General features: G+C 35.3%; 1 protein-coding gene across 1 annotated transcript; it reads right to left on the bottom strand.

The window, feature by feature from the left end:
- Positions 1 to 1,263: 1,263 nt before the first annotated feature.
- LOC139716721 (uncharacterized) lies at positions 1,264 to 18,634 on the bottom strand. Its single transcript, XM_071628254.1, has 4 exons — positions 18,529 to 18,634; positions 11,265 to 11,519; positions 9,483 to 9,743; positions 1,264 to 1,352 (listed from the first exon to the last, which is right to left on the bottom strand). Exons 1-4 carry the CDS (start codon positions 18,620 to 18,622, stop codon positions 1,264 to 1,266), a joined length of 699 nt encoding a protein of 232 aa, XP_071484355.1. The 5' UTR covers positions 18,623 to 18,634.
- Between the last annotated feature and the right edge of the window lie 1,590 nt (positions 18,635 to 20,224).

The following is a 20,224-nucleotide window of genomic DNA, read 5'->3' as shown; positions in this document are numbered from 1 at the left end:
GGGCCACCAAAAATGAAAGTCGGACCACCAAATTTCAAAAAAGGACAAATTTGGTGGCCCGCCTCGGGCCACCGAAATTTTTTGAAAAGTATGTCAATAAATTCGTAACTTTTTGCGCCGGAAATTAGCAGTTAAATTTGGATGGATGAAAAGGACTGCATGAATGCCTGAGAGAGAGTGTTGCAAATTTGTTGAAGTTTATTTATGAGTAGATATGTCCAACTTCTAATTCTTACTATCATATATCTTGAATACTTGACTCATTAAAAAAAAAAAGGACTTTTAATGTTTTTTATTGGAGTTTTTTTCGGGACACCAAATTTTTCTCTCGGGCCACCAAAAATTTGAAAATTGGGGTTTTGGTGGCCCCATCGGGCCACCAAACAAAAAAGTTAGTGTCGAGCCATGCCTATATGCTGACATTACGTGCGTATAATTCGTAGGCTTTGTGATATATGCATATGTATGAAGAGTTTGTTCGCAAAAACCGATAAGTCCCGTTGCCAAATGGAGATATTTGCGATTAAAGGTCAAGAAAAATAAAGAGAATAATAAGAAACTTCTTCCTTCTTTTGACCATAACTTCAAAAATGTACCTTCATCTGTAGTGACCAATATATCATTTAAAAGGTATCATTTTCTACTTTATGACAGAGACAGTACTTTAAAATCTTCAAAAATGGACTCTTCGTATACATATATATGTATCCAATGAAATATCTTAACATGGAAGCGCAAACATAATTTTACCATCGAGCACGAACAACTTTGCGGTAAAGGTTATAAAGTAAATGTCATGTGGTTTCTTTTATTTTTTTTTAAAGGCCATACATTCGTCATTATGTATTCTTATTAGAAAATATATTAGCTATATAATCAGCCAAATGAATTGATAACTCTTAATGTTCGGCAATTCTTTTATCAAGTCTTCCCCAATGATGCTTAATATTTCAAGACAATCATATGGCTCCTTAAGTGTGAACAAGGTGTTATACCCTCCCAATAAGTATTGTTATCAATATGATGGTTATTATCATCATAATCGGAACTGTTTAGCATCGTTATTGATATTGCTATCAATATCACCACTGTTCATTATCATGTTCTAATATCTTAAATAATTCTCGTTTTTACCGTATTACAGCACAATCTTCATTTTACATAATTTGTCCTATTTTTAAAATCAATATCATCATGACATCTTTTTGCTGTTTTTTGTTGGTTTTTTAAAACAATATTATCATGACATCTGTGTCGTTGCTTTCACACTTCTTTCAGGTCAATGAAATACCACACCGACATGCCCGTTCTATTCAGACTGTCCACGACTATTTTGTCCCTCTGGCTGGGTTCTAGAGTCGAGAAGCGACGAGATTACACTTCTATCTGAGTGTCTCCTTGATATCACTTGATAATTTCACTCGCATTTCCCATCGACCGATGCAAATTTTATATGTACGTTTGTCTCCATGGACATGATTACTGAAGAAATAATAATCGCAGTGTTAAGGCATATTATGTGGCAGCTGTGATTGTACAATTAGAGCTCTACAGGCTTCATATAAGTTCTCTTTAGTGTTCAATTTTTGTTTGTTTGTTTGTTTGTTTCTGTATGATAGTTTTTGAAAAGAAGAACACAACAACATTGTAATGATTGTTTGAATTCTGCATTTCCTGGCTACTGTAATATGGTTAGTAAATGAAACTTTAAAAGATTTTTTGTTGTTGCAGTAATTGCAATTTTGTTGTCGTACACTGTACTTGATAATTTGCAATTTTGTCGTCATACATTGTACTTGCTACTTGTTACTTGTCACAGTATTTTCCTGTCATGATCTTCGCTGCAAGTGTTTTGTCATACTCGTAGTTGTAAAACCACTTGTAATCTTTGGGGGTTTTCCTTTTCTCGTTCTCCCTCTTCCTTTTTATGAATATAATATACATTCAAGCATAAACTGAAAAAGGAAAATCGCAATGAAACTTTAACTGAAATAAATGGTGACGCAGTCACCTTAGCAATTCGTATCAATTTCTGTCTCCTTTCTGTTGTGCAAGCCGGTATGAGCTCGTGTAGGATGATGACAGTTATGCATGTAATACTGAACAGAAGCCGACACACTCACACACGCACACTCGCACACTCACAGACAAATTTTATTTTTACTTTGCTATTTGACTGTACTTTGCGTCATTCGGACATTGTGTTACCATTGTGTTACCTCTCCATTTCAATCTTCCGTATGATTTTGTCCCGCCTCTATCAAGGGAATGCCCCTATCACTTTCAAATTGGTCTCTCCAGCGGACCTGGTAATGTTTTGTCTTTAAAAGAAGAAATTGACTCCAGAATTTTATAAATTTCATTAAGAATAAGGAAAACAAAATCCTTGCAGAACAACTAAAAAATGACCAAAATCAAGTAAGAAATCAAGAAGTTATGACATTATGAAATTTCATTTTTTTTACATTCTTTTTTTAAACCAGTCGTTATGAATATTAGAATCAGCAAGTTGATGGTGTCATGCTGTGACAATTTCTTATTCATTTCCAACACAGATATGACAACAATTTTGTCCTTCAGCTAAGCACATGCAAAACTTGTCACCCACAAAATTAAAATGGAACAAGTCTTAACTCAGATTTATCTTGTTATGGCAGTATGTTTTTTACCCCTATTAGATAAAAATAAAACAAGTTTCCTCGAATTGCCTATAGAGATTTTGAGGACATCATCTCGCTCATTTGAATAATCCTAAGGACTAATCAAGAACTGTTTTCCGAAAAAGGAGGTAACATTTTGAAATATCATATTTTCATTTTTTTTTCTACCCGATTTACGACATCTTTCGAACGTACTTAGTGATTTTTTTTTTTTTTGTCTCTCGTGTAGAGTTTATCTAGTTTTATGGTGGATTTCCTTTTTAAGAAGGTCGGTCATTTAGTGTAAGAATATAGTTCTATGCGAGGCAAGAGGACTACATGCCAGGACCATTTTATTCGTTTTTTGCCTGAATACTTCATCACAGTGGCGGCAGTTAGGTGAAGCCTCTTCCTGACTTCCTTAACAGTTTTTCTTTTGCAGTACTAATCTCCGCTCTCCGAGGAAAGCAATAAATTGTACAATTTTTGAAATAGTGTTACTCCATTTGTTATTACTTTTTCAAATTTTCCAGGTAACGTAGCACAATCGACAAACTGCAAACCTGGAACATAACAGTTGATATAAATGAGTATCTGAATATAAGAACGACCCAAGTCCATGGAAGACCATTTCGAGTAAACTTAAAAAAAAACTTTTTTATTTGTCCAATGATATTCTATCTAACTGGGATGAGAAGGCAACATAATTATGGTATATACAAATTAGAACATATTATGACAATTAACATTTACATTAATTGTGGAGAGGCCATTTTGTGTGATGGACTTTGGTCGTTCTTTGAGTCATATACATGATATTCTGCTATAGAGATGAGAGAAGGATGAGAGAGGGCGCTATAATATGAATGTAAAAATGACCCAAGTCCTTCATTCTTACATTCATATAAGATTTCACTCATTCATTTCAGGCACTTCCGGGGGTAATTAGGAAATACACAAGATGAGTCCATGCATAAGCTACAATTTCTCATGTCAAAATGAATTTGGCCAAAAATTGGACTTGGGTCGTTCTCATATTCAAGTCTTCAATTACATGTAGCTCAAACAATCAACCGTTTTGAGAGGAATCGTAAAAAAAAAAATAGGTGAAAACGCAACAATGCAGGTTTGAAGCAGTGAAAATTGTTTCCTTTCTTTATTTTTATTTATTCATTTATTTATTTTTCTTTTGTTATTCCGAAAGTGCACTAATCCCAACGAAGCAATATCGCAGTCTCGAAATTCGGTACTCTTACAATTTTACTTTAATACGCTTTTCCCCCTAATACTTTACCAATGATAACTTTTGAGAGTTATTATTCTAGGGGCTTATATTAGTAGGGCAGAAAACATGAAATACATGATAATTCCGAAATAATTCGTTGTGTAGGCACTCGATTTCCCTTGCGTCCCTTCAGCTGCTCTTCCATGATATTCATAGTAGAGTTCTTATATAGAGAGAGTTGCAACAACCATAGATTTGAACGCCGCCATGTTTCCAGAAATTCCACTATTACGTAACTTTTCTATTCACGCGCGGTGAGAATCTGTTTCTTTTAAAAAGAAAGAATTCGAACCTCCATTTTGTTTCTAAAATGTGTTCAATTTCGTACCTCCCATGTCGCAACTCTCTCTATTTAGGGACTCTAATTCGTAGTACCAAACATCGCTCTCTTTGTCACCTACGGCCTCTGGCAATACAGTCTATATCTCTACCCACGTCTCGGGGGGTGGGGGGGGGGGTTATGTTCACATAATTATATAAGTACGCCTATGTGTCGTAATCATACTTAATAATAGCAACATGTATTATTCTGATTGTACTGTACAGGGGCGCGTGAATCCTTGCTATTTCAGAAATGTTCAGCCAGATAGGATGATAGGAATCTCCTCCCCTGTATACACCTTGTGAGATTCAGGAAAAGCGAGAAACGTATGAATATTTTGTAATATAAGAGGCAATCTTATCTTTTTAGTTACTTTCACTGTTTACTTAGGTAACCCTTCGAGGATGTGCCTTAAATTTTTATATTGCATTACTTTGGCGAAAGGTTACTGCATACTTATAGTACTGAAAAGTAAAATTCTACCTTATAAAAGTTCAAATAATATGTTTTCATTGGCATGATCAAAACATAATAGAAATAAATAAACACGAAAGGAGAATTTTTGATGCAGCCAAATATAGATTGTGAAAGTTATGGGCTTTTAATGTTCTACTGGCTTTGTACCAAAATGATGCTTACTTTTGAAAGCTCAATTACATGAATATCATCCGAGACAGGATCAATAATTATTTGAATCAAGAAACTGGATATAAACTCACTGTTGCGTCGTTTCGCCAATTTAATTATCAATTGGCTTCTTCGGGCGAATGATGCTCCCGATGATGGAATGGCAGTTAAGGAAGCCATCATTCTGGGAACGTGTGGAGAGACCTACACTTAACAAGAGTGGAGGTCCGTTTCAATTTATCGCACACGTGGGACCGGGCCGTTCGGAAAATCCCAAGCCGCCTTTCGTGCGCTGGACAAGGTCCAGTGCGCTCTGCACAATCTCGCACTATTTAAGGGCCATTCCATCATCAGGAGCTTTATTCGCCCGAAGAAGCCAATTGATAATTGCCTTAGGCAAAATACCGAATTCGTCTTCTACTGAAAAAAAGAAATGTTACAGCATTTTGTCCAAATATTTAAGAAATAAATGATTCCGGTCACACATACACAAATTCGACTGTTCAGAATAATAAGGGCGTTAACTTGCCACTAAACCCATAGTGTTCAAGACAACTTAATGCCCTTCTTATTCTCAACAGACGAATTGGTAATACATGGTTACAATTTATAATAATAGTAATAATTTAAAGAAAAAAAAAACCCACAGCATTCTCTGTTCAAACTTATCTGTTAACGGCTGTAATTCTTCTTCTTAATATTACATAGACTTTGAAAGTAGTATCAAAGATAGTATGTCTGGAATACAAATTTAAATACATTCGGTACCGATGCACAATCCTTCAAATTGTGGTTGATTACACGATCCCGATTTATTTGAGAAGCACTAAGGTTTCCGATAGCGAGGTTTACAAACACGTTGCCTGCCCAGTGTTCTCTAAATTGACAAGAAGAAAGAAGATAGATATAAAAGTTAAATAATATATCAGTGATAAATATGGAAGGAAATCAAATGAAAGTTACTGGCAAGAAAACAAGAAGGGCAAAAAATAAATGCTTATTTGCTTTTTATGGGTTAATTTTAGATGGCATGACAGCATACTTTGATATAAATAAAAGCAGGGAAATATAAAAAAAAACAGAGGAATATTATTTATTATTGAATTATGAACTGAAATATTTTTTATCACATCTGTGCAAACGGATATTTGTCAGATCGCAACTGCTGCTCCTTAATTATTTTACAAACATGTCGGAAAAAATGCAGTATATATCAAATCCCGCTGCATGGTCCCCATTTATTTTTGAGCGAAATGTCAGTTAGAATCAATTACAAATCAATTGCGATCCTACACATACGTATGAACAGAGAAACTTTGATATATATCTTACAATTTAATAATTGTGTCTACAAAGCTCACGTGAGCCCAAGTTGGCACACACATGTTCGAAGGCTTAATTGAATAGTTGTGTAAAACAGATGACATGTACAAATATTCGAAACTACATGTAGATAGTATACTAACTTGCATTTTACGTACTGTAAATACCTAAATGTAATGGAGGTTAGAGAGGTAATCTAAGCAGAAAAAAAAATGATCATACAAAAAAAAATACCTCGTTCCAGCCACTAAAATCTCGCGGCAAGGTAAACTTCTTTTTTTCACGATTCATATTCCACATTTCATACAAGTTTCATATTCCATTTGATTTTGAAAAGAAATATCTTTAACGCAATGATCAGTTCGAAACGAAATTGCACAAATGTATAAGGACGTCCATTGACGTGTAATATGAGGAACCCACTAAAAAAGCGAAGCTTGTAGGAAGTGGGTTCCAAAAACATAATATAATACAGCATATCAAAATCAAAAATAAAGTAACATCGAAAAATACAAGACGTCGAGAATATAAGATTTACGGAATGTACAAAGTATTGTATGATGTTCATGATTAAACTTATGGTATCAATGCTAAGAAAAGCAGCAAGTTGATCAAACGAATGAAGATGTCCGAGCGAGGGATCATTGTCTTAGTATGCAGAAATTTTTCAAGTCATCATGGCAAAATAATTAAAGGAAGGATTTCAGAAAATTGGCTTTAAGATTTTGCTTAAAGGAACTTAGAGAACTTGATTGCAACCGAACAAACTGTAACTTCGGAAAGAAGGGCCGGTCGAAGTAATTGTCTAAGGGCTAAAACTGTACAAACGGGGGAAAATAATAGGATTCACTGTGTTTTGCAGTGTAAGTATGAATATCACTGATTTTAACGATAATTGAGGAAAATATACTAGGAAGATCGCCAGTATTCAACTTATACATAGAAATTCCAACATGATACAAGTACAAATCAGAAATCTTTAACAATTTACTTGAAACAAACAATTCACTAGTGTGATAAAAAAGTGCACGATTGATAATCCGCAAGGCTGTTTTCTGAATCAAAAATAACGAATCAATTTTAGTCTATGAGCAATTCCCCCAGGCCAATATTGCATAATTCAAGCAAGGTAATAATAGAGTTTTATAAAGAGAATGCAATATTGGCTTTGTGAAGAGATATTTCAGTTTGTGAATAATTCCAACATTTTTACACAACAATTTGCATAAATAATCAACACGTACCTTCCATGAAAGATTACTGTCTATATAAATACCTAAAATTTTGTTGAATTTATTTAGTTTAATTGTAATCCGTTCACTAATACTAAACCGGGAAGATATTTTATTGTGTTACTGAAAACCATATAATTAGTCTTATTTATATCAAGCGACAATCAATTCGCCTGTATCCACTCAAATACAAACTGAAGTTCATTATCAAAGAATCGAGCAAAACATAAGGATCTGAATGAGAATAAAAGAGACTTGTGTCATCTGCGAACAGAAGAAAAGACAGCAGAGAGGATGAGATCCGGAAGTCATTGATATATAAAATGAATAAAAGAGGACATAAGAGGGAGCCCTGTGGAACCTCACAACAAAAATAATCTGGTTGGCCTGAAAAATAGTAAATAGCAAAATTGTATTCAATTGGACAGCTATGAAGCTGCGTGTGTGTTGTTTGTGGGATGTCTTCTTTTCTAAGTAAAATAAATGATTATGGCTCATAACTTGCTCAAAGACTCTTAGATTTAATTCCCAAGACCCGTTGTTTTTGCCAAAACGTCTTTGCACGTTTTACTTGAATTCAATTTAAGCGTTTGTAATATCAATCTTAATAATCTTTCTTTTTTGCGTTTCGATTGCTTTTTTTTTCTTGCCACTGTAGGCTTTTGCTAGGCAGGTGCTAGGAGAAATCAACTTTTACTATTTTAATAGCACGAAGTCTTTTTTCTTAGTGTCTCAATTTTCTCTATCTGTTCATTCTTCATGGTATTATGTAAATATGTAAACAGAGTTCCATATTATAGAAAAGTAATATAAACAAAATGACGATATTATGTTTTTTTTTTCTGTATTATTGATGTAAAATATTTACCGTTGATGCAGAACAGGGGACCGGATGAGCTGTATAATTTAAATCAACGAAAATGAACAGAACAAAGAGCAATTGACATAAAATATTTGACGCTTTGAGCAAACAGCTAGTATGAAAGTTTATTTTTTATCTCTTGAAGGTAATTTATGAAAGTTTCACTTTTTTCACGTAAACCTTTTCTTTTGCTCTAAAATGGAGGCAGGCGGTTAAGGAATATGGAGCAATGCTGTGATGATACAATTCCAGTTAGGTAGAACTATGAAAATGCGTAAAATTTTACAAAATGTTTATATTATAATCAACTACATAGGTTTCGGTAAATCGGGTCATTGCAGTAACTGTTTTAATGAGTAAAAGAACAAGTGCAATACCTTTAGCGAAAATGATAACGGTGATTGTAATGACACTGCATAATCATTCTTACTACTTCTACTATTGAATTTGCTGCTGGAAAAATAATGCGCTATATCCACAGATTGGCGTTCTCAAGCACTTAAAAGAGTGAAAACAGAAACTTTACATAGCAAACAATAAACTGTATGACATTAATTAAAGAAAAACACTCATAATACGACAAAAAAAATGCAACGTTTGTAACTCAACAGTTAAATGCATCAATATCTGAATTATCTAATGGCAAATTATTCTCAAGTATTGGTAGTCCTGCGTGAAAAAAATAACCTATCCCACCCCCCCCCCCATTTGGTGCATGGCACCTTACATGATTTATGAAATGAATGATCGATTTGCATTACAGCTGGTTTATGCCTATATTGTTGATGGAGAAAAGCATTATAGTGCCATGGCCATAATGAGACAAGAGGACTTTAAATAGAATCAATGAACCTCTGAGCGACGATAGTAGCGATTGAAGCACGGAGGTAAGCTGATTACGTGGAAGTGAATGAAATGAAAACCAAAAATCTATGTCTAGACATGCCAGAGGATAGAGAGGCCTGTTAATTTTTTTTCCAGTTGTAGACTGATTCAATTCCACACTACGAAAGTGATGATTTACAGATCTTTAGATAAATAAAAGACTATTTTTATGCACAATGGACCTTAAAGCAATTTCTCTCTTTCTCTTACCATGGAGCTACCATTAGCTCCATGCTCTTACCCACATGCGCTCCTTTTTTGTGGGTGTGTGTTAAATTGATCCTTTCGTTACAACAATATGTCTTACCTTCAACTCGGAGAGTCGAAACGCAGATCTTGGACAGCACGTCATCGGCGATCGTGGTGTTGACCTGATGTGTCCCTACTGGAACGTCATTTCCGCCTAAGACCATGTGGCTGACCGTCAATTCGCCGATATAGCCGTAACCATCAATGTCCTTTGTGACGTCATCAGGGCCGAATGTAGTGTTGTATGTGTAAGTACAACTCCCAAAGTCTGTCGAGACGTTTGCGCTGAGATCGGGGCAGTTTACGGGCAGCTGTGTAACTGGAAATCATAAATTTCAATGTATTTCTAGCTTTCAGTAGAACAAACAAACCAAACAAAAAGCAACAAACCAAACAAACAAGCAAACAAATCAACGTAAAAGCAAATCAATGATGCGGAAAACAAAGAACATCACACAGATTACACTAAATGCTGAGCCTAATTAAATAATCAATAACATTACATGGTATACCTTACATTTTATAGGTCTTCGGAAATACGACACGGAAAGACCATGCCTTTAAAGACCTGTAATCATTCATTTTATGTCATTTTTTATAAACACAGAGATATGTGAGTATTCATACACTCCTTTACCATCTTTCAACCTTAAAAAAGAAAAAAAAATGGGAGGAATAGACACATGTTTGCGATAGTTACTGATACTTTGTTATTTAAGCACTCTTGTGAATTGGAGTACTCTCATCAAGGTTCGCCCCGGGTCATTCTGTTTGTGTATCTCTGGAAGTAAAATGTGACTTTGCATCACAAAACCGACAAAAAAAAATCGCACACCTTGATTTTACGAGAGCGCACTCAAACGAGGGAAAACAGGTCAACCTAGTCAATTTTGAGCTTCCCATATTTTCTGAAAGAGCTATTCTTCTACATAACCTTTGAGCTTGGTATCATAAGATGAAAGCAGTTCAGCCTTTTTTCAACAACTCTTTTTTGGTACAGTAGTGCGGTCAGGCATGTTTACGAGGCCCCTTTTCATTTCATGAAAATCATTTGCACATTCTTCACTCTCAACTCTAATTACTTTTGAAAGGGTAATGTTACAGCTTTGAAAGTTGAAATGAAATATTGACAGAATGAGTCGATAGGTAGGACGGCTTAGTAAAGATTAAACGCTTGAATAGACCATGTACTTCACAACCTCTTTTCTCAGTTCACAGTTTTCCATAGTGTGTGTTTTCTTTCCAGTATTTTAGGTAGGTTAGGAGAGTCAATTTGAATTGAGTTATACATCATTTCATAGCTTAGTGTCTGTTCTTTTACAATAGACCCTCAACTCAAAATTCATGCAGTGACTTTTTATTGGTTTTGGTGGTGCAGGGTCACAAATATGGGTTCTGGCATTGCCGTTTATATTAATGTCAAACAGAAAAAAAAATCGTCTGTTTGTGTCAACTAGTCATAAAGTTGATCTTCTGAAACTGTGAATATTAATGTGATCTTTATCAAATTTTCTGTATGTACTTGTGTTAGATTTATACATGTTTCTTTTCCCAACATCCCTACAAGTTGGTGTTCAGGACTATAAAAAAAGACATTGAAACAATGACTAAGAAATGTTTCATAAAGTCCACGTCACTAATAACAAAGGTTGAAGGGAAAAGGAGAACAAGAGTAAGTGCTTCGAAACTTTAATGTTAAGCACCTTCATCTTTATAACGTGCAGTGTGTGGTAATGCAAAGTTTATACTTGTAAGCCAATTAAATGCTTATTTCAGATATCTGAAAAACAAAAAAACAAAAAACAAAAAACAAAAAACGTTGTACGGTCTGTATGCTCACGTGGATTGAATACAGTGAAATTACAGGTAGCAACGTTGCCGCAAGTGTCTCGTGCAAAAAGTGTTACTGGGGTCGGGCCGGGAGGAAATAGCATGCCAGAAGGACCTGTAATAACACTGTACGACACCCCATTAAAGTCCTCGTTCATGTCGTCGTACGTGTACCCTTCAGAATTTCGAGCCAGACCAAAGAAGCGATTTGGCAGTAGTCCTCCGAGGGTTGCGTTATTGCACGTGACCTCTGGTGGCGTTATGTCTTTAAAAGGAGAAAAAAGGAGAAAAGAAAAGAAAAGAAAAGAAAAGAAGATGTTCATAAACATGAATTATATATACAACTAGAATATGTAAAAATATATATAGGTATGATATATATACATATATCTATGTATAGTTATTATATAATGTATATATATATATATATATATATATATATATATTATAATATCACTTCAGATATAACGTGAAAAGTTCCTCGACAAAAATCTTTTTTTCATGCAAAGGAGAAAAAAGAAATTATTTCCAATATATGTTACAAGGTGTTTTCATGCATAATTATGTCCCATGATAATATTCCATAATGGAATAACATTAATGTGCACAAGAAAACTCTACATGTCTAAACTGAATTCTTAGCAGAAAGATATTCGTTGTATTTTTTTTTAATGCAGTACCTTATGGAGATAAAAACAAATCGACTTATTTCAAATACCACTTCGTTTGGCGTCTTGTATTTTCTAAGATGATTGTTATCTCTGCACGTTCTTCCCCTGTTTCTTCTATCTCCCAAAGAATTCATACGTACAGTATATAGAATTAAAACATTTTGAAGCTTATAATGAAGTGTTAATGTTATGCGGGTCACTTGGAAAACAGTATGGGCAGGAAAAAATGCCAGCCTGACCTTTCTCCTTTATGGGTCAAATGGAGGTCAACCTTGCACACGGGATTCTGATTAATATTGATCCTGCTGAATTAAAAGTATTCGTTGGATTTTTCTTTTTGTTTTCAATTTTCTTTCATGACAACTTTGCATTTACATGGAACTACTAAAGTTGCTTAGGCCTCCATTTCTACCAAAACTCTAATTTGAAAAGGAATATATTCAGCACCTTTTGGAATGGAACTCTTCTTACACTTATGTTCTAGCAATGATATCCCTGATGGTATATGCATGTTCAACATGATTATCTCATTTGAAGGCAAGGTTCTCTTCTGTTTTTGTTCTTTTAAACGTAACAGGCAGTATTAATTTCGCGCATTTAAGTAATATATGACGTGATTTTTTTTTTTGTACCATTGGGATGGAAGGTTATCCAGCAGGCGCTGATTTTTCAAAGGGTCCAATGAATATTGCGAACATATTACTTATTATACATAGATAGCAAAGTCTATAATGATAATTCTAAAAAAGCCCACCACATAATTCAAATTAAACGCAGTACATTCATCACACTCTTTTACAAAGTCGATATTTTTGACAAAAAGGTACAACAAAATAAGATCGAGAGATAACAAACATAAGCTGGCAAACAAACACACACACAAACACACACCGTATAATTTCACGCCTATAAATTCGGGAACCTACAGTTTCTACAAGCATTATATTGCTTTTATGTAGGCCCCATCATATTTCTGACATTTATTTGTGATATCCTCAGATGATAACGACCATTTATATTTGTGTGTAATGTTTGTTTGTCTTTTTTTTCAAACATAAGATATGGTTGTACATATTTTGTACTTTTGTTTTATTGTCAATCATTTTGTAATCCCATCACTTAGAAAGTGAAAATATGAAATAAACTTGAAACTTGAAACTTGAAACACACGATGTTTTTGCTGATTTACTGGATAAAACTAAATCAAATACACTGTATACTGTGACAGTGCGGCAATACTTATAAAAGATTAAAAAGGTTTGTCATCTACAACAGAATATTTTTTTAGGTGATCCGAGTATCCTCTCGGATCACCTTCTGTATCTGTACTGATTCTTTATTCTTCTTTCTTTATTTCTTTATTTCTCCGCAAAAGTTGTGCAAGAGTTAGCTCAGAAAGTGCATTGCCTATCAATGTCAAACTTATACCATATATGTATCATGTCCCAAAGACGACGGGTCAAGTAAAATCGTAGTGATCAGTCGACCGTGACGTCACTATGACGTCATTATATGAAAACACATTTTCATGCATATCTCATAAATGGAATGGAATTTTTTAATGTAAATTACGTCACATATATTTCAAGTCAAGCGGGTTCTACTCATTTTCTCAAAAATTCATATTTATCTTAACACGCGCGCGTACGCGCGCGTTGAAATATTTGTATGCTCAAATCGAGCTCAAAATTTTTTTGCACACGTTTCAGATCATTTGGAGCATTTTTTGAAAAATTGAAAAAATTGGACGGACGCGTACGCGCGCGCACATATTCGCACGCACAGCTAGTATGCAATAGAAATTTTCAGTTTTTTTACACGGATGGGATGTCCAAAATGTCAAGGAATATTTCTACCAAGTTTCAAGTCGATCCGACTCAATATGACGTCATACGGGCCCGTCAAACTCAAAATTCCGCGCGTGCGTCAATGGGGATACACAGTGCAACTATGCCAAACAACCGCCAATTTTAAATCGGATTTTACTCGTCAGGATGGACGGTGACCCCCCATTTTCTTGACATATTCTGAAAGCTGATGAGTTGTACATGTTATTTCATGGGTTGGCTATGCTGACAAAATGATTAAAAGATATCAAATTTCTTAATAAAGTAAAAAAAGTAAATTTTCAAAATGACGTCATCAAATTTCAAGTTCATTCGAGCTTATCTCACTAATCCTTTACCAATTTTCACCCAAATTTCAATATGTTGTAGCTTATGAAATGCTCTTTCATAAATGTAATTAAACAATTTTGATTTGATGACGACATTACCTCGAAAAAATGGATTGAAGGTAACCTTGTCAAATTTGACCAGCTTACGTGTAATCTCTATGGGAGTGCAATTTTTATGGAAATGAAAATTGACATGACTATCTTTATCGAGCACTAGCTCACTTATGCTTCGGTGAATTTCTCTAAGATTTTAATATGTTGTAGCTGAGATGTACGGCTATCGTAAGTGTGCCCTTCGTTTTTTCATACGCTGTCGGGATCACGTGAAAAAACGTGGTTGAAATTGAAGTTTATCTTAGATGTATTGAAATATTTCTTTCTTTTTGCAACTTTCTTTGCAATAACTCAAGAAAAACAGCCCCTATCACCTTCATATTTTGCACATGTTTAGTTCATGTCATGAAAATTATTTCATAAAATTACAACTACTTGATCAGACGCCATCTTGGGTATGTAAATTAGGGTCAAAGGTCATAGATGTTTCATCCTGTATCTTGGTGAATACATGTCCTATCCTTCCCATATTTTGCACACGTAAAGACCATGTTACAGGCATCATTTCATAAAATAACCACTTTTTGCTCAGATGCCATCTTGTTTGTGCAAAGTGGGGTCAAAGGTCATATGTACTTCTTTTTCTATCTCTGCTATGACGTGTTGTCTCTATGGGAGGGAATTTTTTAGATGTGAAAATTGACATGACTCTTTATATCGAGCACTATCTTACTTATGCTTCGGTGAATTTCTCTCAGATTTTAATATGTTGTAGCTGAGACTTTGCAGTATCAGGACTCGAATGATTGATTAAAAAAAAGATCGGATCACCTTAATTTGTCAGTGATGACAAATTACAATCTCTAGTTCTTATAAGAATCCTATTCCAACCGTTATTTTTTTTTTTATTCAAACGGTGAGGAATTAAATATCTTTGGGAAGTATCCCTTATGGAACAAACACAGTGTTACCACAGTGTGTTCACATAGTTGACTATGTGTAAACAATGTGTTAACCATGTGGTCACAGTGTTGTCACAGTGTGGAATTTGAGATCACATAGTGTACCACATAATTGGCATACCGAACACAGAGTGGCACACATATACCACAGTGTGGTATAGTGTTACGACAGTGTGTTCACATAGTTGACTATGTGTAAACAGTGTGCTAACCACGTGGTCACAGTGTTGTCACGGTCCAAAATTTGAGATCACATTGTGTACCACATTATTGGCATACTGAACACAGAGTGACACACATATACCACAGTGTGGTATATATCGAACTATGTGTAAACCCTGTGTTCATAATGCTACCACAGTCTGGTATTTCAGTTTAAGTGTTTTACCACATAATCCCCACATAGATCACATCCTGAACACACTGTGAATCATGTTTGACACAGTGTGGTATATTTTGAACTATGTGTAAACCCTGTGTTGATAGTGTTGTCACACTGTGGGATTTCAGATCCTTCACATACCACATAATCAACACAGACTTGGCATACCGGACACTGTGACTTGTGCTTACCACAGTGTGGTATATATTGAACTATGTGTAAATCCTGTGCTCGGTGTTGTCACTTTGTGGGTTTCAGATCATTCACCTGCATCATCTCCACATACTTGGCATACTGAACACACAGTGTGGTTTATTTATGTGTACTCCTGTGTCCATAATGTTGTTACACAGTGGGATTTCATATCATTGATTTAACACTATAATATCCACATACTAGATGTTAAGGAAAAAACACTACTTTTTATTCTGAATAACTAAAAAATAATGAAAATTAACTTTCCTCAAATTTACGCAGAAGGTAGCCGCTGAATAACGTACAATTTTGTTGTGTAATGTTTCAAAATATTGCAGGGAACAGCATACAGCAAAATTGTATGCCTGTATTAGCTACCTAATGTGTAAATTTGTGGAAAGTTATATTTTCATGGTTTTCCAGTTATTCACAATCAAAAGCTCAAACTATTTTTTTTAAACATCTAGTACTTTGACACACAATGACTCATGTTTACCGCATATTGGTGTTTATTGAACTTTGCTTTAGTAGGGGATTCAGTAGGGGATTTCAGATCTCGTACTACCACATGGCATGTTAATCCTTGTAAAACCAGGCTATTTCTGGTTTTGTTGGGGGGGGGGGGGAGCATTTTACCAGTTTGGTGAAAGGATTCAAGTATTGTAGTTCATTAATAAATGTACATGTATGTATCAAATTAAAAGAATATACCTCATCACTACATGTACTCCCCAGAGATTTTTATCAAGTTTGTAAAGCCACTTAGCTGGTTTGATTATCCAATAAAGTAATAAACCAATAACTTAAAGCTGGACAATATACAACACCATTTAAGTACGCGGTAGTTGCAAATGTTATATACTTATTTATTTTCCTAATTTCAGTTGAAACCTTTCAAATGTCAAATACTGGCATGGAACAACAGATTCATTTAATGTGAGAATATGACCTATACATATCATTTATCCAACCTTCAGATGAATAAATCATGCACTTAGTGTTGTGTTAATACTGTTAAAGGATGCATAACATCAAACACTAGAAATGATATAACACTAGGAGTATCTGTAGTTGTGGAAAGAGAACAAAAAGTGACATGTTATAACTTCCCAGTTTCTCTCATAAATCACATGCTTTTCTAAGATTTCACCAGGAGGTATTGCATACAATCTATTGGTCACATGTTTCACTACTCTGATGTGTACAGCATCAGCATGGCTCTCCCTGTCTCTATTCTTTACAAATGTGCCATCATGCTCTACATACTTAATGAGAGCAAAGGCATCACTATCATCTTCCGAAACCACAAATCATGTACAAATGCCACTTCATTGCCCGTTAGTCATTTATAGGTGAGTTATGCTGCGTATCATGACAATTGATTTAAGCAGTACTTAACCTGTCCTATACTCCTACAGTATTACCTATCAAGTGGGAGTGCTGAGGTACAGAATGTGATACTTCATGTGGTATTCCTGTGGTGACACTGTGGTAATCCTGTGGTAACACTGTGGTATTCCTGTGGTATTCCTGTGGTACAGACTTTGCATAGCTCATGAATATTTATAAAAAGCAACCTAAATTTGAGAAATTTCATAAAATACTTCTAAATTCGAAGTATTTGTGATGGGATATCCTTTGAACTATTGTCTAATAATATTATGTTATGCTAATGTCATAAATTTTGTTATGAAAAGGTAATTTCATATTCAATAACAGTTTTATCTACTCAGTAACCGTGCCTTCATGCATTACAAATATTGATACACCTGATGACTATGTGGTATTTAATATATTTGATGACTGTACTGTGGTGGACTATGTGGTGACTGCCACAGTGTGGTAGACTATGTGGAGAATACCATAGTGTGGTGGATTATGTGGTGACTACCACAGTGTAATGGACTATGTGGTTATAACCCTGTGGTCATAGTGTGCGACACTGTGGTTTAATTCAGTGTTTTTAATATGTGTTTTGGACCATGTGGTAACACTACGTTGCACAGTGTGGTGACGCTGTGTTTCACACTGTGGTAAATACACAGTGTTACCACACGTCCCAAAATCACATATTAAACACATATTAAACACATGTTTGACACTGTGTTACACATTGTGTTCCACACTGTGTTCGACACTGTGTGCCACACTGTGTTGCACACTGTGTTACATAGTGTGGTAAAACTGTGTTCTTTCCATAAGGGATTGGATGCTATTTTCAAAGATTACATCAACAAGCTGGACAAAAACCTCAGAAAACATAAAAAAAAACAGTAGCACGTCATTCCGGGTGACAGACATTGACTGTCAAAATTCATTAACGTCTAACACTGGTAATGAGCTGTGAACATTTCATAATTTATCTTTTTTGAGGAAACCTTTATAACTTAGAGTATTCAAAACATTGACATATAACAATTGACGTTCAAGGAAAAGACAAGGTCACTATTCTAAGGCTACTACAATTTTACAAAATTTCATTAAATTTTGCCAGGTGTTATAATGGTCAGTCTTATCATTCTACTGACATTGCTGAAATGGGTTTATGTTTACGGAATAAAGCCCGTCTGGTTTGTTGATGGGGTTGGGTAAGCTTTGAGTTGGAACAGGCAAGGGAAGTTTTTTGAAAGTTGCACACATATTTTATATTGAGTGGAGGAAAAAAAAAAACAACAGCATTTTCCTCGAGTTACACGACAACATTTAAATGGTTTTGAGAACCTGTCCTTTTAAAATCAAAAGATCCCCATTCAACGTTTCTTTTTACCCCGTTAACCCAAAGCAGTAGATGCATGCACCTTTGTGTGGGGAGTTCATGTAACAAGTGTACCTACCTACGGTGCAGTCCTGACAGTTGACACCAAAATACGGCAAAAGCACAACCGCTGCTAGTATCGTGATGGCGTCTCCAAAATATATCCTTGCCATGTTTCATCGATCAGACATACGCTTGCTATAATAGTAGGCAATCACAGTAGGATGCGAGTAGACTATCGTACACTTCGACCCAGTTACGAAGTCAGATACGGGGCTGCGTCGAAACCGTCCTGGTATATCTTCCAGGGACTGCGACCGAATGCAAGTCTATACTCATTGACTATCGCTCACGGAGGAATGCTGTAATCTACCAAACTATGCGCAAAAATCAGGAACAGATTTGGTCGAGTTCAATGTCCATTGACACTCCTACACAGATGACATGTGTACAGTGTGTATCAACAACATCAAACGAAGCAAGAGATTATTAGTCATGGGGTGAAGACATGATGTATGACTTTTCCTCAATTTGTCTCCCTCTTTACGAATGAAATTTGCAAGATCGCAACCGCTAATCTATTAAAGACATGTCGGGAATCAAACATGTCATCTAATTCCGGGAAGCGACACTGCCACCAGGCTATCCCTAGTTGCCGGCAGTGACACCATGAACTTGGAACAAATTCCCAAGCTTCGACTTGTTGTTGTTGTTGTTGTTGTTAAAAAATAATGAAAATCAGCGGTAGCGAAATTACAAATTTCAATCCTACCTTACACCTTTATCCCCCGCTTGATACGCTCTTGCTTTCATTTGATATGCCTGTCCACCTTGGACCACTTAACATAACAACGTCGGTATATCTGAGCTTGGGTATTTGTTCCAAGTTTATCGCGTCACTGACTGGCGGCAACCATCGCAGGGGTAAACTGGCGATAGTGCTGCTACCCACAAAGCAATATAATGACATTTTTTGTTTTTTATTTCTACAGGTTCCTGTTTTCCTGACATGTTTCCTGAAAATATAGATCGGTAGTTGCGATCTCGACTGGAAGAAAACGGACACCTCCTGACAACACATTGAACAACAACATTAATACTATCTTATTTACATTGGATAACTTGTATCAAATAGGTGCACCATGCAGTCTATTGCATATGATTGGTCATGAATATTTTCTATGTGCAGTGAGGAAAAGTCAAACTGATAACGCGTTTTTAATCTTTTCTTTACAATACTGTATTTTGATGAATGATCAAGAGAGGGATATTTTATAAATGATACGGCAGTACAGATGACATTGCAAGCTATAACAAAGGGAGGGATTTAAAAGAGGTCAAAATGTATCAATTGTTTCCACGTGACTCTTTTCTATTAACACTTATCCTCGAATCGCTGTCAACGAAACAACACATACACACAGCCACACACAAACACACACACACACACACATACACACACACACACACACACATACATACAAAAACACTAACACACAGAAAAACGAGAAATAAACATATCTAGGTCCTCTATGTACAGTGTCCGGGCCAAAGATTGATAAAATTACACAATTAATATCAACATTTCTCTGGGAACAATGGATGCCTTTTTTACAGTACCCAAACACTCTACAGTTGTTGCTTTTTCACACACCCTGTAGCGAAAGAAGATTTTTGATTCAACTTGTTGGGTTTAGGAAGAGACTTCGCTAGTCCAGGAAAATGTATGTTTTTACAAAATATCTATGTTCATTGTATTATGTCACAATACCCCA

This window comes from Diadema antillarum, unplaced genomic scaffold (genome assembly GCF_040938485.1).
Source record: "Diadema antillarum isolate AM-2024a unplaced genomic scaffold, OU_Dant_1.0 scf00000007, whole genome shotgun sequence".
NCBI lineage: Eukaryota > Metazoa > Echinodermata > Echinoidea > Diadematoida > Diadematidae > Diadema > Diadema antillarum.
This window is presented reverse-complemented; position numbering and strand designations above follow the sequence as displayed.